The 27108-nt window shown below is 37.9% G+C and overlaps 1 protein-coding gene across 1 annotated transcript in view; it reads right to left on the bottom strand.

Annotated features, from left to right (window-relative positions):
- Window positions 1–27108, bottom strand: part of Fbn2 (fibrillin 2) — a 228437-nt gene that overhangs the window by 36816 nt on the left and 164513 nt on the right. Inside the window, exons 28-45 of the mRNA XM_048357068.1 lie at window positions 26621–26746; window positions 26062–26184; window positions 25779–25904; window positions 24576–24701; window positions 22741–22863; window positions 20295–20417; window positions 18607–18732; window positions 13659–13781; window positions 12758–12880; window positions 9311–9472; window positions 8299–8367; window positions 7437–7562; window positions 5931–6056; window positions 4604–4756; window positions 4067–4135; window positions 3117–3242; window positions 2629–2754; window positions 2105–2230 (exon numbers count right to left, since the gene is read on the bottom strand). Coding sequence (XP_048213025.1) covers window positions 2105–2230; window positions 2629–2754; window positions 3117–3242; window positions 4067–4135; window positions 4604–4756; window positions 5931–6056; window positions 7437–7562; window positions 8299–8367; window positions 9311–9472; window positions 12758–12880; window positions 13659–13781; window positions 18607–18732; window positions 20295–20417; window positions 22741–22863; window positions 24576–24701; window positions 25779–25904; window positions 26062–26184; window positions 26621–26746 — 2202 coding nt within the window. The remainder of the gene's footprint in view (window positions 1–2104; window positions 2231–2628; window positions 2755–3116; window positions 3243–4066; window positions 4136–4603; window positions 4757–5930; window positions 6057–7436; window positions 7563–8298; window positions 8368–9310; window positions 9473–12757; window positions 12881–13658; window positions 13782–18606; window positions 18733–20294; window positions 20418–22740; window positions 22864–24575; window positions 24702–25778; window positions 25905–26061; window positions 26185–26620; window positions 26747–27108) is intronic.

The raw sequence follows: 27108 nt of genomic DNA, 5'->3' as shown, positions 1-27108 counted from the left end.
TGGCTTCTTTTTGCTCAAGGCTAGCCCTCTACCTCTTGAGCCACAGCCCCACTTCCGGCTTTTTTCTATATATGTGGTGCTGAGGAATTAAACCCAGGGCTTCATGTATATGAGGCAAGCACTACCACTAGGCCATATTCCCAGCCCAGGAGAAATGTTTAATGAGTAAATCTGAGATCAATTCTAAGTATAAATCTTGTGAGATAGTAGAACAACTTATTCTACTGATCATTATAAACACTTGCCTAGAAATGTATCTACTTCATTTGATCAAGAAAACAAAGCCAGGTGTCAGAGACTCATACTTGTAATTCTAGCTACTCCGGAGGCTGAAATTTGAGGATTACAGTTTGAAGCTGGCCTGGGCAGAAAAGTCCATGAGATTCTTAGCTCCAATTGATTACCCAACAAAGCCAGAAGTAGAGCTGTGGCTCAAGCAGTAGAAAAATAGCTTTGAGCATAAAAGTTCAGGGACAGTGTCCAGGCCCAGAGTTCAAGCCCCAGGAATGGTGCGAAAGAAAAAAAAAAGACAAACATAAACTTGATCATCTTTTATTTTATGAAGTAGTGGAATCCCAACTGGAGTTTATGAAGAGTTCATAATTTATTAGCCTCTTCTACCAATGGAAGTAAGAACATAGCCAATTCCTTTCCCAGATGGATGAGCAGACTCCCTATACTGAATCCCAGGCTTCTAAGACTACAGTGCAGGTCCTGTTCTTCAGGAAGGAAGCTGCAAGAAAGCTCTGCATAAGGGAGGTCTACAGAGGAGCCTGACCAGCAGTGGAAGAACTAGTCAGGTGGAAACACATTTCCCCATATAACTTTCCACATCATCACCTACATATGTTTTGGTGAATTAAACTCTCTCAGTATGTGCAAAGATGGAATCTCACAAAATTCATGCAAAGAGGATCAGAGTTTCAGTTTTCCTTTACATAGAGTCAGCTAATTTCTTCTGCTGTTATGGGAGAAAATAGTAGTAGAAATATGATTGTGATTGTGGTGGTGGAGGTGTACCTTAAGAGACAAGGTATGAGCAGACATTTTCCACATGTTCTTGGTTACATACATATGCCATAAGAAAATTAATTCTGTTACCAAAATGTGATTTGAATCTTCATGAAGACAGTATCTTGAATATACCTTAGCCTTTTTCATACCAAGAACATGCTTATCATCAACATTCAAGTTTTATACTTGATTTTCCTCCTTTAGGTGCAAAGCATAGTGAGAGGACTGGCAGAGGCACAGCTGATGTAGAGAGTGGTCACTCCTCAAGGCATTTAGCTCACCTGGCTTTGAAAACTTCTTCCTTCTCAATTCAGCAAGCACTCACTGAATGTTACTATAATGTAAGAAGTCTTTATGGTAGCTACTGGGAATATTTATAGAGTTTGTCTATATTTACTTCTGTAATTATTTTAAGAGCAAAACCACAAAACGCTGTGATAAATCCTCTATCATTCAATAAAATATGTAAAATGTGTGTATGTATATAATGTATGTATACATTATATTCATTTTAAGATAGGTACTACTGGCTCATGCCTATAATCCTAATAACTCAGATGGCTCAGAATTTAGGGTCAAGGTTCAAAGCCAGCCTGAGAAGAAATGTTTAAGAGACTCCATCTCCAGTTAACTAGCCAAACTCTGTGTTAGAGGCATGGTTCAAGTGCTAAAGTGCTAACCAGGAATAAATGAGCTAATTGAGAGTGAGGGCTCAGTTCAAGTTCACATATTTTGGTTTTAATACTGTTACACTTACAATTCCCTTACATTTCAAGATGTTTTCTTGGGGGGGGGGTGTACTGAGGGGTAAAGGGGAGCTGGTATTGTGGTAAATTCCTCAAGAATTTGAGTGTCTTAGAGTGCATGTCAAACTATGTGAATATCTTCTAGCAAAAAAGCTTGAGAATCACTTACCTGAAGGGCATATTGTGACATGTCCCTGCTTGCAAAATTTGTACTACACAAAGCCTTATACAGTTCCACACAGCCGAGACATGCGTGACAGTTACTGAAGGCCTGCGATGGGATCTGTAATTGATTCTCGAGCCTCAGCCCCACTTCCTTCCCCAGAATGCAGTGTCCTTCTTACCCATGCACATGGTCTGGTCTTGAGAAGCCTTAAAACCATTGTGGCAGATGCACTGGTAACTTCCTTGCAAATCAACACACAGGCCATGACTGCAAACATTAGGAATTTCTAAACATTCGTTCCGATCTAAAAATAAAACGCATCAAACAAGTCTGATTTTTATTAGGATCCTTTCATTTTTCACAGATGTGTTTCTCTAACCTGCTATTAATTATTACTGACAGGATGAAAATGAACCATAACTATGGTTGAATCAAAATAAGCAAGGCTTTCATGAATCCAAGTCTATTTTTTGAATCATGCAATTTTTCAGGTTGATTGGTATCTCAAGGATACTATCTTAACCTAGGGAAACCACTGACAGGACCTTTATTCTTAGCAAAATAATCTAAACATTATGGTTAAAGGACCACATGAGACAGTCTTTTTAGGAATAGTCTGGAAGGTGCTGTCTGGATAGGAAAGTATGGAGCCATTCCGGTGTGGGAAATCTATACCATTGGACTCTGGGCCAGTCAGCTCACCTACACAGGCGCCATTGGGCGAGAGCTTGAAGCCTGTGGCGCATTCGCAGCGGTAGCTGCCGGGGCTGTTGATGCAGTCTGCGTTGCGCTGGCACACATTGTCCCCATTGCTGCACTCATCGATGTCTGAAAGAGTAAGGATTCCATTGAAAGGAGTCATCACGTTGACTATCAACTCTTACATCACTACAGAAGAAGGCCACAGGGGGCAGCACACGCCTGTAATCTCTGCTACAAAAGGAGAAGGATCATGGTCTGAATACAGCCTGGGCAAAAGAACCAGACCCTCACAGAAGAGACTGAAAAGAAGAAGGACTTGAGCACGGAGTAGGAGTGGTAAAATGCTTGCCTTGCAAGTGCCAGGACCTATGTTCAACCCAAAAGCACAAAACAAACAAACAAGAACTACACAAGAAATTAGATGGAAGAGAGAGAGAGAGACGCCCATCTGCTCTTGATGGACAAAGAGCATACATTATCCACATTACCTTCACAGACCAAGAGCAAGTCATTATAACTGAAGCCTGTAGGGCATTCACAGCGGAAGCTGCCAATCTGGTTAATGCACACACCGTTTGCACAAATGCCTGGAATCTCCTTACATTCATCGATGTCTGCAGTGGAACAGATTTAGTAAAATGTATGTGGTTCTGCCTAATATATTTAACAAATAATCTCAAAAAAACACTATGTAAATCCTGGAATGAGAATATACATTCGGTGACAAAATCAAATATGTACTGGCATAAATGGCTCTGTGGTTTATGAAAATACAACAGGCCATTAAATATGAATTTTAAGTGTCAATAAGGTAAATTAACTTCTTAGGGAATCAACCATTGCTTTGAGTTAAGTCAGGTCACCCAAGTTACTGCTATTCATATGCTAAAAGTTATGTTTCCTTTATTTCATATATTGTGTTACATGTGTATATGGAACAGAGACTTGAAATTACATTTCTGACTGAAACTCTGAGGAAGACATGTAGAGTAAGCAACAAATTATATTCAGAAGGAAGTAATTTCTATGAGTAATAATTCTGAAAATTTGTAACTAGAACAGAAAGGGACACTATAAAATATACTAAAGACTTAAACACATGTTGTTAAAAATAGTACAAATTGTTTACAGTATGGTAGATTATTTAGTCATATGCTTCAAATATTGACATGGTATGTGTATACTGATGGTATGTTGAGATTGTCACATAAATATAGTAACTCCATCTCTAGACTATACTGATGGGCAAATGCCATCAGTTGTACATAATACTTGCTCTAAGCATGATTCTTTTCTGGATTCACTAACTATATTAGATGGACAGCCAGATGACAATATTTTGTGGAACTGCTGAATTTTTAAAAACAACATGATTTTTAAAATATGATATATAATGAAATACATACATGCATAAGCAAACATAATTTGGAAGACTCACCAACAGCTTTTCCTGTGTGAATGTCAAAGGTGAATCCAGGAATATTTCCACATATGGCTTTAAAATCAGCTTTAAAATATAAATAAAACAACACAATTTTAACATTTTCAAACTCATTCAAAATAACACTTTTCTAGTGTTACTCCCTAAATAAAAGAAACATGCATCCTAGAAATTAGTGAATGAACCAATCACCAGTGGCTCATGCCTAGGATTGTAACGCAAAGCCTGAATGGGCAGAAAAGTCCAATTAATTAACAAAAAGCAGGGATGGAGGAGTGGTTCAAGTGGTAAGTCTCATTAGAGTAAACAAGGCCAGCAAACCTGAGTCCCCAATATCTCAAAGGAAAAAGAAAACCTAGAGAAATAATTGGTGATGAGTCCAAAAGTCCAGTTGGGAAGTTGAGCCCTGTGACATGGCTGTGATGCCCATGGCAGAGCAGCTCTGGCATCAGGGCACACTTGTGCACTATGCTGTTCTGCACATGTGCACTTTCTGAACTAGGCCTTTAGCAGAAGCATGGAACTTGTGCTTACTTGTTCCTGGCATTGGGCACGGTTCACAAGGTTTGTTCCAGGCTTTGCCAACATTGTATGTACAACAGCACATCCTCTTTGTCACGTTGAAAGGTAACTCGTTCTCACAGGTGGTTCCGTTATAGCTTCGGTAGCAAAAGCTTTTCCTCATGTCTGCATGGACAGAAATCCATTAGCTCACCAGCGAAACCCGCAGACCATGCATGGTGAAGCTCACACACATCTTCGAGTCAAAAGAGAAAGCTGAGGGCTGGGGATGTAGCCTAGTGGCAAGAGTGCCTGCCTCGGATACACGAGGCCCTAGGTTCGATTCCCCAGCACCACATATACAGAAAACGGCCAGAAGCGGCGCTGTGGCTCAAGTGGCGGAGTGCTAGCCTTGAGCGGGAAGAAGCCAGGGACAGTGCTCAGGCCCTGAGTCCAAGGCCCAGGACTGGCCAAAAAAAAAAAAAAAAAAAAAAGAGAAAGCTGAAAGCATCTTCAGGATTTGCAGCCACCTTAAAATAACGCTCTGAATTTGGCAAATCAGTTTAAGATTCCTATCTCTTCTGTTTTAAATAGTTTTTCAAACTCTGGGTTTTAGGTGCAGGATTTCATTTATAATTTTTGTGAAAGGCACTATTTCTCTAATTAAAAACATTTATACAACTTAAAAAGTATAAAGTCTCAAGACATTTGTTGTGGTACTAGGATTTTGAACTCAGGACCTCTCACTAGCTAGGGAGGTGCTATACAGCACCCCCAGACCTTTTGGCTTTAGTTATTTTCCAAACACAGTCTCACATTTTTGGCTTCCCGTGAAGATAGAACCACAGGCCCAGCTTACTGATTGAGTTGGGGTCTCCTAACTTTTGCCTAGCCTTGCCTTCAATCACAACATTCCCCATCTCAGGGATACATGGGGAATAGTTGTGATTACAGATGTAAAGCACCATACCTGATTTAGTATTACATTTACATTTATTTTTTATCTTATTTTTCCCCTGACTTTTACAAGGTTATACAAAGGGGTTACAATTTAACATGTCCATCTAAGTATCCAGTGCATCTTGATCAGAGTTTTCACTTCCATATAGTATTAAATTGAAAATGTAGTTTATTTTTATATTAATGTATAATTTATACCAGAGAACTGAAATGATCTAAGACATGTAACAGCAACAGCTGATGAAATCTCTTACCTTAGACTCAAAACATGTAACTGTAAAGCTAAAAGTCAAGAGACTCTGAAATATGTAACCATTCATGAAGATTGAATTTCCAACTAAACTGAACACTACTTAAGCGGCTCAGTCTGACGGCCATTTGGGTGCTTTCACTCACATACCCATGCAGTGGCGGCCTCCATTGACCTGCATGTACTCCGGTGGGCAAATACAGGTGTAGTTTCCCAGGGTGTTATAGCAGGTGCCAGGCCCACATACGCCGGGGTGTGCAAAACACTCATCGATATCTGCAGCAGGCAAAAAGAGCTATGAACTATGAAACATGTTTTTGGTGAGCTTAAATAATTTATCTTATTGAGCAAAGCATACATGAGCCCACAATTTCATGTGCATATGAAGTTTAGAGACAAAGACAATATTCCTCACATATGCATTTATATGATACATATATTTTTCTTTCAAAGAAAAAAATTCTAGTCTGACAAAAATGTAAATCCTGAAAAGGAATTAATCCAAAATGGTGAATAATAATCTACTGTCATTGTACGGCTTTTGTTTTCCTTTGATCAACATGGGATCTATTGCCATCTTAACAATATTTGTTCAGCTTTCTTTTTTAATTTTATGGTAAAGGTGATGTACTTAGGGGTTACAGTTACTTGAGTCAAGTAATGAGTACATTTCCTATGGAACAGTGTCACCCCTTCCCTCATTCTCTCCTAGTTTTTCCCCTCCTGATTTCCTTCCCTCGTAAGTTGTACAGTTCATTTTCAAAATAGTGTCTAGTGGTTGCATGGATGAATTAGTTCACCCTTTCGTCTTGCTGTTTCTGTGCTTCCCTTTCCACTCTCCAAATCAGATAAACTTACATACAAGACAAAGGATACATAATTTTTTCAGACACACTTTCCAAGGGAATTTCTTTCAATTTTATATTCCTCTTATGTCATCTAAGCCAAGTCTTTAATACTAATATACTACATTGAGGTTAGGAGAGCCTTTATCTTTGTAGCTGCTTTCCAGTTAGTATTTCATTCAGAGATTCCAGAGGTAAGGTGGCTATGGCCTTTGTTTCTGATTGCATAACAGTTCTTTCAGATGTGTTGGCTTAATTATGTTCCAGTAGAAAGGTTATGACAGGCTATATGTTCTTATTCTGGAAACATTTATGCATTCCATAAGTGACTATTGAGACTCTAGTGCAGGCTAGGGCTTATAGTATAAAGATGAATATCAGCTGTCTCCAGAAGTCCCTGATGTAGGGGTGAGACAGGTCCCTAATAGTGTTATTATAATGGTATGTCATGAACAAGGAGGTAGAAACCAGAAAGACCGAGGTGTTCTTTAACATCTTCCTATCCTATCTGCTGTTTAAAAACTTCTGCCCAACATTAGCTAAGAGTCACATTTAAGCTTACCTATTTTTCCTCTCAATGAAATATAATTTCCATTAATAGGCACGCTAATAATTATTGAGTAGTCTATTTCATCAACCATCTTACTCAGAAAAACAGCAAATTGTCACAAAGAAATTGCAAATTAAACTAATCATCACACAAATTGGCAACATGGATATGAAAGTAAGAAGGCTATGAACAATTTCAATAGGCCATCACTCCAACCCTCAGTGGTCACTGTCATTCTGTAACCATGTGCATTCGCCTCACCTTCACAGATGCGGGTTTCCTCACTCAGGTAGTAGCCCTGTGGACACTCACACTGGAAGCTCCCAAAAGTGTTGATGCAGTTTCCACCCTGGCAGAGACCTGGTAACTCCTGGCACTCGTCAATGTCTACATACAGAGAGGCAGTCATTGGGAAAGACAACAGCTAGTAGCAAAGCTTTAAATGGGTGATCTTCCAATGTCTATGGACTGTTTTAAAAAAAGATGTTTTACTGGCATATATTAGCTGGACAAAGAGGGGTTCATTATGACATTCCCATATATAATATGATATATCCCAATCAAACTCTTTCCTCTCCATCACTCTCCTTCGACTGTTTTCCTCTTCTTCACACAATTTCAACAGGTTTCATTGTTTTGTTTTTGTATTTTCAGATAAAGCACTGAAACCATATTCATCCTCACTCACATTCTCCATCCATTCTCCCTCTACTCTTTTGTACCTGCCACCCAAACACAGTCTACTTTACTTCTCTAGCATTCATTTTTTTGTAGTATATATTAACAGCTATGGATTTCTATGCATCCAAATGAATGTCCACAAGGACAGAGTTTAATCTAAGTTTTTAGGAAGTGTGAAACCGGCAGACTGGGGGATGATTGAAGTTGGAGGACAAAGGTCAGTAGATATCCCTGCAGGGTAAGTAAGTGGACATGAGACCCCTGCAAGGGGTCATTACCTCTATTAAATTGGTACAGAAAACAGTAGTGGCTCATTTCCTAGCTGCAATTGTGCTAAGTAGTCCTGGTGAGACTGTACCACACCAACTTTGATACTTGCTTTTTCTCTAAAATATGTCCTTTATGTCATTTAAGTCTAAGTGACAGATGGCACTGAGCTTACCTTCTAAGATGATTGTGATGGGGTTGGGTCTAAAGCCTTCACCTCCAGGACACAGGGTGTAATATTCAGCTACCAGACAATGGAAGAGAAGAGATTTGAGATCCATATCCCATTGAAGTGGCTGAGACAATGAGCAACTCACAGCGACTGCTAGGCTCACAACACCCATCTTCGTATGCACCCTATTTTCTCAGTGTTCTCTCAAATACATCTGTTGTAATGTACATCACACTTCACTCAGAAAAAAAACAAACCAAAACATCATCACTTTGTAAATGATATACTTGGTGTTAAAACAAAAACTATTTTTTTTTTTTAAATTTGTGCCAGTACTGGGACTTGAACTGGGCTTTTCACTCTTGCTTGGCTTTTCCACTCAAGGCTGGTGCTCTGTCACTCAAGCCACACCTCCACATCCAGATCTTTGCTGGTTAATTGGAAATAAGAGTCCCTGAGACTTCTCTGCTTGAGATCTGCCTCAGATCTCGGCTTGCTGAGTAGTTAGGATTACAGGTGTGAACAAGCAGCTCCTTGTTAGCTATTTGCTTAAAAATAATTTATATTGTAACATTTTTGGCTAGTAAACAAAAATGAGGACTATAGTTCAAAGGTCTGAGTGCACATCAGAAATTTGTGTCTCAATTTAAAGGTACTCTATAATTTCTTTCTATGAGTAAAGGTATTCAGACGCTGTGAATCTGAGCAAACCTCTGAGAAGTGGTTCTCGAATGGCCTTCATGATGATCCGGTAGAGAATGGATATGATAACCCTTCCTATTATATTATGGATACAGTTTTTTAAAAATCCCAGAAAACAACAAAAGTAGAAAAAGTCAGATTCCTTTTATATAAAACACTCTTGGCTAGGTTAGCACAATCATTGAACATAGTTCAAATGCTACTCCTTTCTAGTGTCTGTTTTGTCTTTCCTACCTCCTCTGTCCACTCCTCCACCCAAGCCCAAGCAGAAAATGAGAACTTCTTCTCTTCCCATCTTCATCTCCACACTTACTGCTGTTGACAGGGGGGCAAGTCTCACAGGGGTTGCCCCAGGCCTTCCCCAGGGAGCAGCAGCAGGAGGAGCGACTGACCCCCACCCCAATTTCTGTGTTGCAAGACAGACTTCCGTCTCCTCGAGGACCAAATTTCAGATAGCAGTTGCCTACACGGTTGTCTGCAGAACAACAAAAAAGATTCAAGTGATCTTTGTTATGGTGAGAACTCCTTGGGAGGGAGGGTAAGGATAAAAACACTCAAAATATGAAATTCATATTTCTGGAAACTAATACAAGTCTATTTTAATCTTTCATACAAAACAAACTTCTTCCTTTGAACCTTTTCAAGACTGAGCCACACAGGATAACTGATGACAGACTTTCTGAGGGGAAAATCTTTATAGAATATAGATATATATATATACCTATATATATAGAATTCTATATATATAGGTATATATATTCTCATGGAATAAATAAGGTAAGACTTTTGTCATTTGGGATGCTCTGGATATCAATATAAATGCATGAAAGTTTTAGTAGAATCCATTTGTGTCTTACATTTATGAATAATGGAAATAAATCTAGGGTAAGTTGTTTAAAGCATGTATCATAGCAAAGAAATACTGATCACCCAGTGCCTCCCTCCTCTCTCCATCAACCACATTCTCTCAAGGTCACTTTCCATGGTGAGATCTGTAGGCTTTTGAGAACAACAGTCTTTTATGATTTTAGAGCTAAGTAAAAACAAAATCAAGTGAATCTTACACTTTTGCTTATCTCTAGTTATAGTTACCATTTAGTTACACAATCAATCTTAATTCCAATGCTTCAAATACAGAGAATTCATAAAATTATAAATCTCTTTCCTAAACTGTCTTTCTGACAACTGCCCATTTTATTTCTCCTCTTGTATCTCTAACATTTCTAAAAGTCCAGCTCTTGATATTCAGCTCTCTCTAATATCCTCTCTGATAAACCAGCTCTCTTTCTTCCATGTTTTATGCATTTTCAATAAATAGATAATAGATGTTCCTTTTTTTCCTTATTTTTTAACTTGTTAAGTTCTTAAACCTCAGTGCCATACTAAACACTTCACTGTCACCATGTAGTAAGGCCAGTAACAAGGTTTTAAAATTCTACCTTTAGAAAACAGCTGGAGTATGACTGCCCACATGTCGCTACTACTAGGACCTGAAATCAAAACACCATCACCCCTTCACCAGGATGATGGCAGTGGCTTCCTAACTCTACAGTGTGAACTTAGGGCCTTGTGCTCTCGCTCGGCTTTCTAATCACAGCTAGGACTCTACTAAAGCCACACCTCCATTTTTGCCTTTCTGTTGGTTAGGTGGAGGCAAAGAGGTCCTTGAATTTCTTTGTTCTGGTTGGGTTTGAACTTCAATTCTCGGATTTAGCCTCCAAAGCTTGGATTATAGTGTGATCCATGGGTGCTGGACCCACTTCTGCTCTTAACCTAACTACTCTGTTTTGACTTCCATAGCCAGAAAAATATCCACTTTATCTTCCCATCTTCTCATGTCAGGCACAATAAAAGCCGAAGTCCTTACAAGTTTACAAATTAATTTTCATTTCTAGCTGCAAATAAAATCATGTGTGGTTCCTTATTATTTAATCTCATTTCTTTTTTCATTTTATTTTTGTTGCTTAATCTTGGATGCAGACAGGTGAGTTAACTCAGGGGCCCTTTCTGTATTAGATCCTTCCTTCCTCTCTTTTCTCCATTTTATTCTCTATTCATCTTCCTGACTATCCAAATATACTGTTATTAATTTACTTTTGAGGGGGTGGAACTGGAATTTGAACTGAGTTCCTCATGCTTGCTAGGCTGGCTTAGTGATTTTTTTTTTAAACTAAAATATTATTGTTACAAAGGTAACATGTAAAGGTGACATGTAACTTACAGTTACGTAAGTCAGGTAAAGAGTACATTTCTTTTTGGACAATGTCACCCCTTCCTTCACTCTTTCCCAGTGTTTTCCTCTTGTCCCCACCAACAAGTTGTACAGTTCATTTTTAACATAGTGTCTAGTGGGGACCACTGCTGCAATTACTTACCCTTTCTTCCTCCATTTCTGTGTCCTCCTTACCCTCCCACAGACCAATAAGCAAACAAACCACATAAAAAGAAAAGAAAACAACAAAAATAACAAACTCCATTTCCTGGAGTTCATTTAGATAAATATGGTTTTATATGGTCAGAGGCACAGAGGCATCGTGCCTTCGTTAGTCACACTCTTGAGCTGTGTCTGCAGCCCTGTTTTTCACTGTTAATTTTGATACAGGGTCTCACATTCTTCCAAGGCACACATCTGAGCTGTAGTTGGCCTACTGTAGGTTTCCTCTAGTTGCTGGGAACACAGGCATGTGACTTCTAACATCCCTCTACCGAGACAGTCTCTCTGGCTGGGTTCTTCTACCTAAGCTGGGCTTGAATCTTTTTTTTTTTTTTTTTTTTTTTTTTGGCCAGTCCTGGGCCTTGGACTCAGGGCCTGAGCACTGTCCCTGGCTTCTTCCCGCTCAAGGCTAGCACTCTGCCACTTGAGCCACAGCGCCGCTTCTGGCCGTTTTCTGTATATGTGGTGCTGGGGAATCGAACCTAGGGCCTCGTGTATCCGAGGCAGGCACTCTTGCCACTAGGCTATATCCCCAGCCCTGGGCTTGAATCTTGATCCTTCTATTCTCCTCCTCCTATTGAGCTAGGATTTATAATTAAGAGCCACTAGCAGCCAGCTTGGATTCGATTTTTACATATCTTCTTTCCAACTAAATATTTTCTGTTCTAAGGTATTCACTGTAGATCACATAATGGTATTTTTTCTCAGGAATCTAATTTCTATAACTTTTTCTCATCATGCTTTATGAACAACTTCTCTATGATCTCTATAGTGTCCAACTGACTCTTCTAAATAAATCACTCAGTTTATGAAAACTATTTCTAAATCCATGGTACCATAAGTAATCCTGCAATCATAACCTTACACATGTCATTGTTAATATCTTTAGTACATAAAACACAGAGAGGAATTGCTGGTAGATCAATTTTTCACATACATACCATTCAATAAAGATATATATCATTTACCATGCCATCCAATGGGTCTGCTTTTATATTTCTAAACAATTTGATAAGAACTTACGAAGGAAAAGTAGTACAGGGAAAACAAGATTTTAATAGTTTCAGTGAGAACATAATCATAGCTAGCTCAGCTTTCCATTCTGTATTTCCTTTCTTTGCAGATACTGTACCCCAATAGTCCTCTGAACATGGCTACTGCTGGTCAGCTGTCATTTGCAAACCTGAAAACAATCTAGAGTTTCTTAAAGGAAGGATTTTCTTTTTAAGTCAATTGCAGCAAACATGTACTACAGTTCACTACCAGGAGAATATAAACATTCAACTCTGTGTAATACTATTCGTTCACGTCATGTTCTTTACTCACCAACACAACCCACACCTGTGGGGTTCAGCTGGAAATCTGGTGGGCAGTTGCACTCATAACGACCAGGTGTGTTGACACAGAGGCCGTTGACACAGTTGATGGGATCCGCACACTCATCGACATCTAGGAGCATTGAAAACACCCATGTTAACATTTTGATTCATATTTCTGCTTGAAACTATTTGTGGGAGTTTTATCAACTCCGTAAAGATTAGGGATGACTTGGTAAAATGAAGAGAAATATCTTAACTTCCTATGTACCTAAAAACAGGTTCCATGATATAACAATGTCATGTAACACTTTACGTTTCAAAGAGTAATTAAGCATCTCTTCATTTTGTGTGTGTGTGTGTGTGTGTGTGTGTGTGTGTGTGTGTGTGTGAATCCTGGAACTTAAACTCAGGATCTGGACACTGCCCTTGAGCTTTTGTGCTCAAAGCTAATGCTCTACTACTTTGAGCCACAGCCCTACTTCCAGCTTTTTGGTGGTTAATTTAAAAGAAGAGTTTCATGGCTTTCTTGCTGGGCTGTGTTCAAACTGTGATCCTCAGATCTCAGATTCCTGAGTATCTAGGTTTCCAGGCATGAGCCACTGACATTCAACAAGTATCTCAGTTTTGAGGAAGAAAAAGTTATGTCACTATTTGGTAAACTAAAATTACATATCTGTGCATATACATCAAATATATGCACATATACACTCATATTTATAATTTATAATTTGTAATAGTTTCAACTAAATATTTTTAGTAAAATTTATCAAATCCATCTTTAAAAATGCATCAGAATGCAATTTTCTTTTTCAGAAAAATGTAGTAAGCAGAAATTTGAGGCATTTTAATTTAGCGCAAAATAATCACTTCAACCAAACCAAATAGCACTGAGCCCTTAAGTGGCATACCTGTACAGTTCCCTCCAGTTCTGTCCAGTTCATAACCATCATCACAGATACAGTGAAACATTCCAGGTAAATTATTACATGTTCCAAAGACACAAATATTTTGGAAGGAACATTCATCAATATCTGAAGATTTAAAAAATTGCATGTTTACAAAGACACTTTAAAATTTCATTTAATTATATAACATGAATGAGCTTTTCTAACTTAAGATGTTTATAAGAAAAATGAAAGCAATAGTATTTTAAAATGTAAAATGTAAATGTAAATACCATTTGTTTTGGTAATTAGATATTTATCTAAAAGTTTGTGGTGCTAGGGATCAAACCCAGGGCCTCAAGTATATTAGGTATGTATTTTACCACTGAGCTATAACAGTATGTATGTAATGGTTTACTTTTTTTTGGTTGTAATGTATTTAAGAAGGGCAGTGGTGGCTTAAAGCTTAACAAATTCAAACAATAAGCATGACCATGTCAAAGGAAAGAAATAGTAAAAGTAAAAAGTTCTAATAAATTAGTAACAATACTTAAGATTTTAAGGTATCAAAGATATCTCATTAAAATGAACTTCCTTTTTTGGGTGGCAGTCCTAGGGCTTGATCTCAAGCTCTGGGCACTGCCCTTGAGCTTTCTCTTTTGATCAAGGCTAGTGCTCTATCACTTGAGGCATACATCTACTTCTGGCTTTCGGGAGGGTTAACTATAGAAAAGAGTCTTCTCATGGACTTCCTGTCTTTAAACAGTGATCCTCAGATCTCAGCCTCTGAATAGCTAGGTTATAGGCACAGGTGACCAGTGCTTGGATAAAGTTTAACTTAATTGCTTCTCTTTTAAATTTTGGAATAGGATATGTTACATATCAGCCATAAGCAGGAAAGAAACCTGTTCCTTATGTCATGGTATAAGGTGGTCCACATACATACGTTCTTTCAAGTTTCATTAAAATGTATCTTAAAATATTGAATTCATTATGAAACTGTCATGTAAGGATATAGGTCAATGAATGTAAAGTTATCACTCTGAGTTTTTAAAATAAAGGCCCAAATGAGCATGCCTATACATATTTATTTATGTGTCTCTAATCAGAAAATTAAGATGGACATTTTTATATATAAATTGCTAACTATGCTGAGAATGAAGAACATGCATATGATTTTAGGATTGGCTAGTCATAAATTTTTCCTTGAGATATCTACATGTTATGTCTAGAAGGGTCATGATGGTTAAAATAACTAGGGTTTCAACTCTCACTGATTCAAAGGTATGAATAAAATATTCAAATGGCATGCAAAGACCCTATTATGTAACATTTGACTGTTTGGGGTTATAATATAATATATTGTTCTAAAGAAAGTAAGCCAAGACGAAATCAGCCAGATTATAATGGTACTATGTTACTCTCCAGGATGAATGTACTGCAGATTCATCCCTCAGTGTGGACTCTATATTGAAATGAGCTTTTATTAGGAAGCCTTCCACTCAATGTGACTGCTATGCCAACTATGGCACTTAAAAAGAATAACATCTTGCTTTATAAAACCAACACTCAAAACTTCAAAGACAACAGCATTGACAATAAAACTGAAAAAAAAAAACCAAGAGAGAAATTAATAAGATGGCTAAACCAAATTTCACTCAAAAATGTTTTTGCCCAGACAACAGTCATCATTGACCATCCCTTCAGATAGTTCTATGTACATAGTCAAGCCGAAACCATTTTTATGAAGTAGATCATGTTTTCACTTTCTCAAATTTCTAAAATATTTTCCAAATGTTAACAAAGGATGTAAAAAAATCATCATTTTTCCTGTTAACAAAGTTCACATAGAAGTTTAACACATCATTAATAGATTTGGTATAACGCATAAGAAAATTAGTACTTATGCAACATTCCAATACTTTATTTTCATTATTTGTATTATTATACTATGAATGATTGACTGATTACTGTTATCTCCACAATGTTTAATGCAAACCATTTCAGTTCAACTCCACTGTGTGCTTCCTAGTGGGCTGTTTTTCATTGCTGATTACTATTTTTAATCCAAAGAAAAAAGAAAAGGAGGGGGAGATTCTATAAAGCAAATATGTTCCCTTCCTGAATTTTTCCTTGAGTAAACAAGCTTATTGCTCCTTTGTAATTACTTAACCATGGAGTTATTATTCCATTCTCCACACATTAACTCAGGATTCTTTGAGAATCATTCTAATATTTTTCTGGTATTGAATATTTCACCTGAGCTCAAATCTTAACCTACCCCTTTCCTTCCTTTCTTCTCTCTTTTCCATTGTTCCCTTTCTCCTCTTTCTTCCCTTTCTCCCTTTCCTTCCCTCTCTCCCTCCTTCCTTTTGAGGAAAAGTCTCTCTTTGCAGCTTAGAATATCCTTGAATTCAGTCTTCCCGTCTGTTTTCCCAATGCTGGGATTAGAGCAGTAAGTACACTGCCACACCAAGCTAATAGATTTTTCTATGAATTCTTCCCTTTGTCTAAAGCTGACAAATGTCAAAGTCTATCTTGATTTTATGATTTGGCATTTTCCTTACATTCTAATTTCTTAGACTTCTGGAAAATGTTTGGTTGTTTAGTAGTTTTTTCTATTTAACTTTTTGGGCTCTACAGAGACACTCACTAATACTAATGGCTTTTATCTTTTCTCTAATGTTTCCCATTTACCATTTCATCTCACTCTTGACTTGTTAACCATTATTGTTTTTATAAAATTTTCTTTGAAGTGTTCAATCATATTTATGGTTTTGTTAAGATCACAGGGTCCTTATAGGAAATTTGCTTTAGCTCTTTCAAAACTTTTTTTCTGCTCTGGTTTGGTCATATGTCTTTTCCTCATATGATCTCCTTTCCTCCTGTCTCCACAGGGTGCCTGAACATTTCTATTATTTACTCTCAGCTTCACAGACACTACTTGATCCACTCAAAAATTTCCAGTCCCCTTGCTGAAGATCAGGCGACGACTTTTGACATGCATCATTATTCTGTTTCAAAGCTCTATTTGGAAGACACCTTGAGGTCTAAATTTCATTAAAGGTGCTTGTAGAAGCACCAATTTTCTCAATGTGTTGACAGAGGGGAAGGAGATGGAAGGAGCTCCACTCAACTATGCACATTTTGAATAATGACATTGCTCTTTCTTAAGATACTATGGTAAATGGCCTGTATCAAAAGTTATTCACATAGTCATGTCCTAGTTTGTCTTTGTGCCGGCTCTTCTGAGTTTTGTATTCTACCATCATGGAATGGTGAAGTACACTGGGAAATGGCAAACTTCAGTACTATGGTAGACCACAGAAATTCTGAGATTCTGTGGCTGGAAGGAGGGGCTCAGTAGAAAAATGCTGATGGGCAAGTCAACTCAGGAAAGTATATAAAAAAATAGCAAGCCATCAAGGAATTAAATAACTATATTTCAAGGGAAGCTGTGCAGATAAACTGAACTTTGTGGAAGAGAGAAGACATAGCTAGACCAAGTCACCATTTTTTTCAAGTCACCATTTCTGAGACCTCAGAAGCTGGTGTTCAGTCAAATGGAAGCATAAGTGAGAATAAGTTACATATGCCAACTTCACCTTACCTCTCAATGTAGGGATTTCTTCTGCTGGTAGTGGACATGAGAAAACAAGCAATTGTAAAGGGAATAATGTTAACAGTAACTGCTTAGCACCACCATGGGAAAAGGTTGGACAAGCACTGGAAAACCTTCATGGAGAAGAAATTCTGTCCAGGTAAGAAGACTTAGTGTTGGCAGTAGTGTTTGGCTACAGTGTACTTGCTCCTTTTCCAGGTTCTTGTCAAGCAGAGGTGGAAGATAAATTACCTAAATTCCCTAGTCACATTGACTCATATTTTCTACTAATTGGTTTCAGTGCTCAGAAGAAACCAGAGCCAGGGGAAAAATTAAAATCTCACCCTACAGTTACTGTGGATAAAATGGATTAGATTCTATTTGTCATAGCAGTAGGAATGTCTTCAGTACTAAACATCAATTTTTCCAGGTCTTAATATTCACCCTCTTTCTTTTATTCCATCCTCACTGCTGAGAATTTATGAAAGCCATATGATCTTTTAGGTGCAGTTTCTTCCTTTAGTGTCACTTTGGGTGTCCTATTTTGAGTCAAATTGTGATCTGATTTTAGTTGTGTTTGGTTGACAGTAACAGACCAGGGTGTGTGCATGCATCTGTACTGATACTTGCCTCAAACTGGGCATATAATTGCCTGTGACTTCCCAGTAAGTCGTAGTTCCTGTTTTACTTTCTTTAACTTTTTGTGACTCATAAGTTTATAAGTCCTATGTCATATGAATTATTTTTAGTCTATTTCCTTTCCTCACATTGCCCTTCCTGTACCAGTCCAAGGCCCAAACCATATGGAATGTGAATTGAGTCTCTAATTTGAAATGGATTCAAGTTCCTTCTCTAGGACAGATATACTTGACACAAAGTCCTGTTTCTAGGGAAGGCGATGACCTCGTAATATAGGAGGACTCATGTCTCTTAAGCAGAGACACAGTCCTTAAAAAATCCTGCAAAGAGGCTTTTAAACATATTTATTGATTGCAGAGTCAAACAAGAACGTAAATACTAAAAATAAGCTACTAGATGATTTTGATAAATCCAATAAATAGTGGCAATTGAGGTAACAGATCACATTTTATAGGCTGGACAAATATGCTGCTTGAAAACCTATGAAATAGTTTAAAAACAAAACCAGAATGAGCCAAACTTCCAACTCTTTGGCTCCTGGCCAGGGAATCTTCCTAATAGATGAAAGCTTCCTCCCTCATTATTCATTCTGTGAAAGTATGCAAGCACAAATGAATGACTTGGATATGTGCAGCCTATGTACACTGCTTCCAGGGGGAGACTGTTCCACCCCTTTCTTTGTGGTTTCTAGCTCATCTAGTTGGGAACGAAGCAGGAGTTCTGGTGACCCACCTTGGCAGGACCTGCTGTCGGAGGCTGGGGTGAAGCCCATCTCGCACTCGCAGCGGTAGGCCCCAGGGACGTTGAGGCACTGCCCATTTTCACAGAGATTTATGTTTTCTGCACACTCATCAATATCTGCGAGAGAAGGAAATTACATATTCATTAAATGTCATATTTCATGAGACCATTTTTTCCCTGCCTCAAAACTAAATCCATTTCATTGGCTTGACTTTGTGCTCATTAACATGAAACAAAATTCATCTCATTCACTAAAAAGAGTATAGAAACCAATAACAGAATTACCTAATCTACATCCTACTGACTGTAAGGCAATTAATGCATATGTCCTCACTTTTGTCTTTGATGTGTCAGAATAATAACACCATCATTAGATATGATCTAGAACACTGGATCATTTTTTAAATGTCTACTCATGTGAAAACAGATAGTTCAAGCATGCTGAAGGAAATGAAGGCCTTTATGGGAATGGGGAAACTTTCCGGGTTGCCAGTCTTAGAAATACATTCTGACCTTAACTATTACTCACAGAACTTAATGATTTATTTAATTCTATGTTGCAGTAAAGAATAGAGTCAGTGTTAACTGAGGGCCATGGTGTGCCAGGTGCCTAGCATGCACTTTTCATTGAGTTTGTTAGTCCTGTGGGGTTCAGAGAGGAAACCCTTGGCTGAGACAAGCCTGGGCAGCTGCTGCACTGAGCTGGGATGTTGGCCGAGCCTAGCTCTCATTACAGATGTGTTTCATACCAGGGCCACACTCATTCCTTGACACAGCACTAGAAAGGACAGGAAAGCTGCGACAGCTAAGGCTTGAAAGAAAGGAAGATTTACAATTGAATAGAAATGTTTTCTCAAAGAGGCATTTGGAAATACTAACTCTACATTTTTCTTCTCTAGAACTAGAAAAACATTGAGCCTATCTTTTCATTATGAGTTTATAGTATATACTGAACATCCACTGAGCAATAATCCCCTTATAAAGTGACACATATCCCTATTTTAGCAAGCAGGATTATCTATCCTTCTATATTTGTAAAATGAGATGATGTTTTGTCTTTAGGAAATGTGGAAGGACTAGATGCTAAATAGCAGCTAATGTTTACTAAGCTCTTATGAAGTATTTGTCTAAATCTTTTATTTGAATCACTCTACTTAATCATTTCAAAGTTCAGGATAAACTACCAAAATTTTGAGAAGCACATTAAGTCACAGGGATCATATAGATCATATGTCTAGTTTAAAATAAAACAGTTTTCCATATCATGCATTTTGTTCAAATACATAAAAAGATAAGATTTGCATCTAGGTGTTGTGGTCCCGTCATATCTATGCTTTTTCACCATATGCTGTAAATTAGTAAGAGAGAATGGTGTCATTAACAATATATAATAATAGATGTCATTATTTAAAAACTTCTACCAGTATTCAGGGAGATCATTCAGAATTTTGTGCTTAATGTGAGGTAGGATACATATTCACTTATAGAAAAGGTAAAAAAAAAAAAAAGAGGTAGTCATTATTTTAGTCTTATTTAACTCTAGTTTTCTTTGAATAAGTATATATATAATATATGTATGTGTATATGTATGTATGTATATATATATATATATATATATATATATATATATATATCTTCATGACAACCACATCAGAACTCACCTGGGGACTAACACTCACCTGAACAGGTAAAGCCATCGCCAGTGAAGCCCTGAGAGCAGGTACATCGGTATGAGCCAGGAGTATTCACACACTGAGCATTTATGCTACACTGGTGGGTTCCATTAGAACATTCATCCAGATCTGTGGCCAAGAAAATGTAGCAATGATGATGAGAAATGGAGGTGGGACATTTAAACACCCAGAAAGAATTTTAATGCATCTTAACTTACATATGAATTGGTCAAATGGAATGTGTCTTAGTTTATCTTCAGGGTCTACAATGTAGATGACACAAATTTGGGGCCCAAATATGAATTAAAGTATTTCATGATTTATAGCAGTTAATAGAAAAACCAGTATTATATTTCCATTTGACTTCTACTGAGAGTATATTTATTGCTAGTTATCCTATGATTGGAAAAAGGACAATTCTGAAAATACTACTGAATTCCAGAACAGGATAATTATCATACTTTTCAAGTTGATTTTATAGATGAGGAAAGTATGATTTTTGGTCTCACATAGTCCTTAGCCTAATATAGGAGATAGATGCTGAGTACAGAAAGAGGTTTAATTATGCATTACAAAGGAAATCACAAAGGTACAATCAGAGAATGAAAAGGGAAAAACTCAGGTTTTCATAGGTAGTTTTTCATCAAATTCAGACCCAAAGGATGTGGGAAGAGTTAGCTGACTGAATAGAAGAAGCAATGAACCAGTGTCAAGAAGTCCAGGGAGGAAATAAAGAAGCACACAAAGGGTTCCTTTTAGCATGGAGCAAATAAACACAAGGCAGGCAAATGTTGAGACTAGACTGTACAATAAAGATGAGAAGGAAAAGGTGGCCTTGGATGATATATGAGACGTGTGCCTGGACACTGCAAAATCTCTGACACTGGAAACAGGTCATCCTGTAATAGCTACCCAGATTGATAAGAAACACTTATGATGGAAACGAAAAGCCAAAAAAGGTGGACCTGTGGAACTAGAACAATAGGAGTGAGCATGTAGCTGAAAAGTTGTTAGATTAATGTTACAAAAGTGGCTAGACTAGAGATTGGCTGGTATACTTAATAAAGCTATCATACAAGGTTATGTAGCTAAATTATTGGGGAACTATGATCATTTGACATCCCAGGAAGCTATTAACTTGCATTACTAAGAAGAGATGTTAAGGCCATTCCTAAAGCCTTATTAGTAATCCTATAAGCTTTTAATGAGTAATCACCACAGGGAGGTCAGTTCAGCTTTCTTTCTTTTCTATCTTAAACTAACCTGGATAATTCTTACCAGATGGAAAAATGGTTTATTGTTAAGCCATGTAAAACACTGAGTATATTAAAGTGAATTGTGAATGATACCAATGGTAAAATCCAGTCCTCTACCTATAGCTATAAAGTACTTATTACAAGACTCCAGCTCAAGAGCTATTCAACCCAGGGAAGCAGCTTTCCTCTTCTCCTTTGGAGTCCTATAATACACTCAGATCTATCTGGAGGAAGAATCCTACCTTCTAGCAAGAGTCTGGTAGTAACCATTCACTACAGATCTGAGTGCTTGTGTGAACCAGTCTTTCTATTTCCTCCATTTATTTTCGCTGTGTATCTCTTTATTTATTAACTTATTTGTTTTTGGTGGTACAAGGGTGAACTTTAGGCCTTATGCTTGCAAGGCAGGCTTCAATCACTTGAGTCATACCTGTAAATCCTCACTTTCCCCTTTTCCTTTCAAAATTAGGTTTATTTTTCAGATATAGTTTCACATTTTTGCCCAGTGCTGGACTTCATGCCTAGCTTATTGTTTAAGATGAGGTCTCAAGGGATAGCCTTGAACTTTGGTCCTCCTGATTTCTGCCCTGTGAGTGGCTCATAAATGTATACTACCATATGTGGCCTTCACTGAGTTTTAAGTCACACTGATTGTGAAGAGCCTGGAAAACCAAGTCAGTTATTGTTAATGAGACAGCGGTATGGCTTACTGGATGCATAGAAAATAACTGTTTCCTAAGCATTACATAGGAAAAAGCAGATGCCAAGGCATGTTAGTGTAGTTTGACCATTTCTATGAAGGCTAAAACTATTGAGTAGGAATTATTCCTGCATCTAAAGACATTCTTTGATTTGTAAGAGTATAAATGGAAAGTAACAAATATATTGCTACTCAAATGTGTGGGTTAAATAACCACAAAGATGAACATTTGTTTTTTTGTTTGTTTATTGTGCCAGTAATACATCTTGAACTTAGGGTCTCTTGTTTTTGTGCTCAAGGCTGGTACTCTACTGTTTAAGCCATGATGCCACTTCTAGTTTTTTGCTAGTTAACTAAAGATAGGACGGTCATGGATTTTTCTACCTGGGCTGGCTTTGAACCTCTATCCTCCTAAGTATCTAGGATTGTAGACATGAGCTACTAACATTTGGATAAGAAGTTCCTTTACAAGACTGTCCTCCCTCATCAAACTTACCGATACATTTGATGCCATTTCCCACCCAGCCTTCTCGGCAGCTGCACTTGAAGCTTCCCGGGATGTTCAGACACAAGGCATGCATGTCACAGTTGTGGGCGCCAATTTCACACTCGTCCACATCTGAGAAATTAGAGTTAATAAGAAAAAGGGGAAACACAAACTCAGTAATTCTGAATGTCTTTTAAAAGGATAAATTTAAAATACAAAACCATACAGAAACACAGAGCATTAATATCACTTGTTTTCAATATTTTGGTTTATGATCCAGACGAAATCAATCCTTCTTTAGAAGAAATTGATAGGTGCATCTTTATAGGCATGAGGTACATCAGCTGTTTGCCCCAGGTTAACCTTCAGCCCTTTACCCCACAAAGGCTCAGAAAGAACTCTAAGGAGAGGACACCAAATCTACATATCAAGAAAAATGTTATTTCCAAAGCACAAACTCCACACTCCCTCTAATGAACATTTATTAAAGGTTTTCACAAAGATAAAAACGTCTGACTTTTTTCCATTAAAATACAGAATATTGAAAATATGACTTAAAATGAGTAGTTTCCCATTTTTCTTTCAAAACTCTATCACTTTAGAATCAATACAACATTTATTTCAAAGTTTTTGTAAACTGTCACTTAGATGTGTATTCATATCTTTGTTTTTGCCAGTACTGGGACTTGAACTCAGGTACTCGTACTTTCACTTGGCTTTTTTGCTCTAGGCTGGTGCACTAGGACTTTAGACACACCTCTACTTCTAGCCTTTTTGTTGGTTAATAGTAGCTAAGAGTCTCATGTACTTTTTTTCCTATGGATGGCTCTGAGCAGTGATCCTCAAATCTCTGCTTTCTAAGTAGCTAAGGTTATAGGTGTGGGCCACCACTGTCTGTAATTACCTTTTATATTTATTTGAGAATACATTTCCTGAAACCTTGACGAATGACCAGTAGGTGCGTCTGTGATTATCTATTACATATATACACCTGTATATATGCACACAAAGATACAGAATTTGGTATCACATAGCCACATTTTGCCCAAGGAAGACGAGATATTTGATAGTGGTGTTTTAAGATTATATTGCTGTCTTAGTTTGTGTAATTATACCCTGATGTTTACATGAGAATGAAATTATCTAAGGACAATATTTGTATTTTGTATATTTGGTTTTGCAAAGCTTTCTAAAATACACTCTGCTTTATCCAGTTCACTGATTATATGACACATGCAGACACCTGCTGTGCTGATGGCAAGCAGACCTGTTCTCATTACCAGCTCTTTCTTAGAGGGGTCAGCTTCAGGGCTCCCTTGGAGCCTAAGCCTCTCACTGCCTACTTTGAGCAAAATACCATACAGATGCTTCAATTGGGGCATTGAAGTGCATCTAGTCCAAACCCTGATCATGGCACTTTCTAGCTTCATCTGTAAGTGAAAGGTTAAAATTAATTATTGGATAAAGTACGTGGGCTGAACAAATAAATAAAGGAAAGAAAACAATTCAGGCAAAGAGAAGGGAGGACAAAAGCAAACAGAAAGAGTAAAGGGAAGAAGATATGGTGGTAAGGAAGTGTCTAAGCAGAATTTAAGAAAATTGTAAAAGCACATAGAAACTAGGATCCCCATACGTTTTCTGCTGTTCCTTCATGCAGCACCTCCATCTGGGCAGCAGTCAGGTTAAGAAAGCAAATGCTGCTGAGAGGCACAGGAGCACAACCCCCTGTGTCAGGATCCTCACTTGCTCATCACACACACACACAGCCACAGCCCCATTGTGGGAGCCTGTTTGAAGAGCCATAAAGGAACCTGGGAAGCTGAAGGACACAGCTTGAAACCCACCTGTGCATCCAGTGGTTCCCTTCTTCACCGAATAGCCCAGCTGGCAGTGGCAAATAAAAGAGCCCTTGGTGTTCTCGCACTCCCCGAACATACAGATGTTTGAATTGAGGTCACACTCATTCACATCTAGAAAATATATTTTCAAGATCTTGGTTAGCATTTGGTCATCACTGAAATTTAAAAGCTGTCTTTTAAATGAAGTACCATCCTACTGAAGCACACCTTATTTAAATCACAATCCACTTTCAGTACTGGTATTGCAAATAAATTATTTGTCTTTAAGACTTTTCCAAACCATTGTTCCTTCTCATATTTTATAATTCTTGTAAAATTAAAAAAACTAATTTTGCAAAAAGATTACACGGCAGGTCTACTTCTTTTTTTTTAACTGTATTTTTTTTGACTGTATTTTTTTGTCTTTTCTCTTTTGCTACTGGGGATCAAACCCAGGACGTTGCACTTGCTAGGCAAGCGCTTTGCCACTGTGCCACATCCCAGCCCTAGGTCTACTTCTTAAAAAAATAAATATATGACAAAGCTAGGTGCCAGTAATTCACACCTATAATTTTAGCTTTTCAGAAGACTGAGATCTAGAGGATTTCACTGTTTTTTGTTTTTTACTTGTCAGCTGTGGGGCTTGGGTGCTGTTACTGAGCCTCTCTGTGCCCAAGGCTAGAGCTCTACCACTTGAGCCACAGAACCAACCACTTATGGTTTTTTAGTGGTTAACTGTAGATAAGAGTCTCATAAAGACTTTTCTGCCCAGGCTGGCTTCAAACTACAATCTTTAGATTGGCCTCCTGAGGATCTATCTACAGGTATAAGTCACAGGCGCCCAACATGAACGATCTCACTTTGAAGCTAGACCAGCAGAAAAATCTTTGAGTCTCATCTCTAAAATAACCAGCAGAAATCAGGACTGGAGGCATGGGTCAAATGGTAGAGAGCCAGCAAAATCTCATTATATTTTCCTTTTTTAAAATCAGACAATGCTTAAATAGCTTTGGATTTTTCCCCTACTATTTGTGTTGATTTAGCAGCACCCCATTAATTTTTCCTAGTTTTCATTTTCAACAGTGTTTCATTTAACCACAGTACCTGAAGTTATAATAGAAAAAAACCTTCCTCTGCTCATGTTCTCATGTGTGCATTTAAATGGCTACGCATGTATGTAAGTATCTGCCCTCTGCTTCAAATACCCACCAATGCATGTTTTCATGTCCATAGAAGCCATGAACCCATCATAGCAGAGGCAGCGGTACTCCCCAGGGATGTTGGTGCACTGCCCCCCGTCACAGGTGTCGGGGTTATTCTCACATTCATCAATATCTGATGAGAAACAAAGTTATCATCAAGTGAAAACAGAGAACACCTCTCTCCATCTCTAATATCTTTTCCTGAATAGGTTCTGCTTGACAACATTCAGAGCCATGTTTGTTAGATAAGGTTAACTGCAGGCACAAAGCCAGTGGGTTTTTCTCTGTACCCGCGCACGATCTCCCGTCAGGCATCAGGGCATAGCCTTCAATGCAGCTGCACGCGTAGCTTCCTTCCGAGTTGGTGCACAGAGTGTCACAGCCTCCGTTCATGATCAGACACTCGTCAATGTCTGTGAAAACAACATGCGAACATACGGCGTCACAGATCTACTACTCCCTTGTGTTTAAAAAAAAAATAAGCTTTTTTCTATTTAAATAGGCAATGAATGCTCCAGTGGCTTTGGGATTTTCGCCTTACTATTTATGCTGAGTTAAAGGTGTATCATTCATCTTTTAGTTCTTTTTTACCTCCCTACTCTTAATTTAACTCCAGTATCCAAGCATTAAAAAATTCTGAAATATGATAACTCTGGAATTCAGCATTTTCTATAAGACCAGTGATTCTCTTGAGAAACTAGTAAATCACAGAACCCTGGAGCTCATTCCCCATTATTAGAATCAACTTTAAAATGAAGGATTCTCACGACTTTCATAACTATTTGATGCCAAAAATAATCGCAGGTGAGTTGAGAGACAGAACCACAGACATGTTTTGCCCCCTCTCACCTGTGCAGCCTTGGCGGTCTGGTGTGGCTTGGTATCCAGAATTGCAAGAGCACTGATAGGTTCCAATCATGTTTACACATTTGCCATTCCTGCAGAGATTGTCACTCAAGGAACACTCATTAATATCTAGAAAAGATAAACAGAATAAATGCTCCATGCACAAGAAAAATCACAAAACCAACTAAGAATAGGCTTCCCTGAAGCAGAGGTCTCCAGAGGCATACGTATGCCACAAGAAAGAGTGATTTAAGATAATGCTGCAATCTCTGCTTCTACTTATTGTTAACTTCCATAGAAGTAGAACTTTCTACAGTGATGCAATGTACTAGCTATGCTGTTTAATATGTAGCTGCATGATCTACTGAGTCCTCAAAATGTGGTTAGCATAAAATTTTAATGCCATTTATTTTAATTAAAATATCATATTCATATATGGCTACTAATTACCACACAGATCCCACAGATGTAGTACATGCTAGTAATGAAAT

The sequence above is a fragment of the Perognathus longimembris genome, chromosome 11 (genome assembly GCF_023159225.1).
Source record: "Perognathus longimembris pacificus isolate PPM17 chromosome 11, ASM2315922v1, whole genome shotgun sequence".
NCBI lineage: Eukaryota > Metazoa > Chordata > Mammalia > Rodentia > Heteromyidae > Perognathus > Perognathus longimembris.
This window is presented reverse-complemented; position numbering and strand designations above follow the sequence as displayed.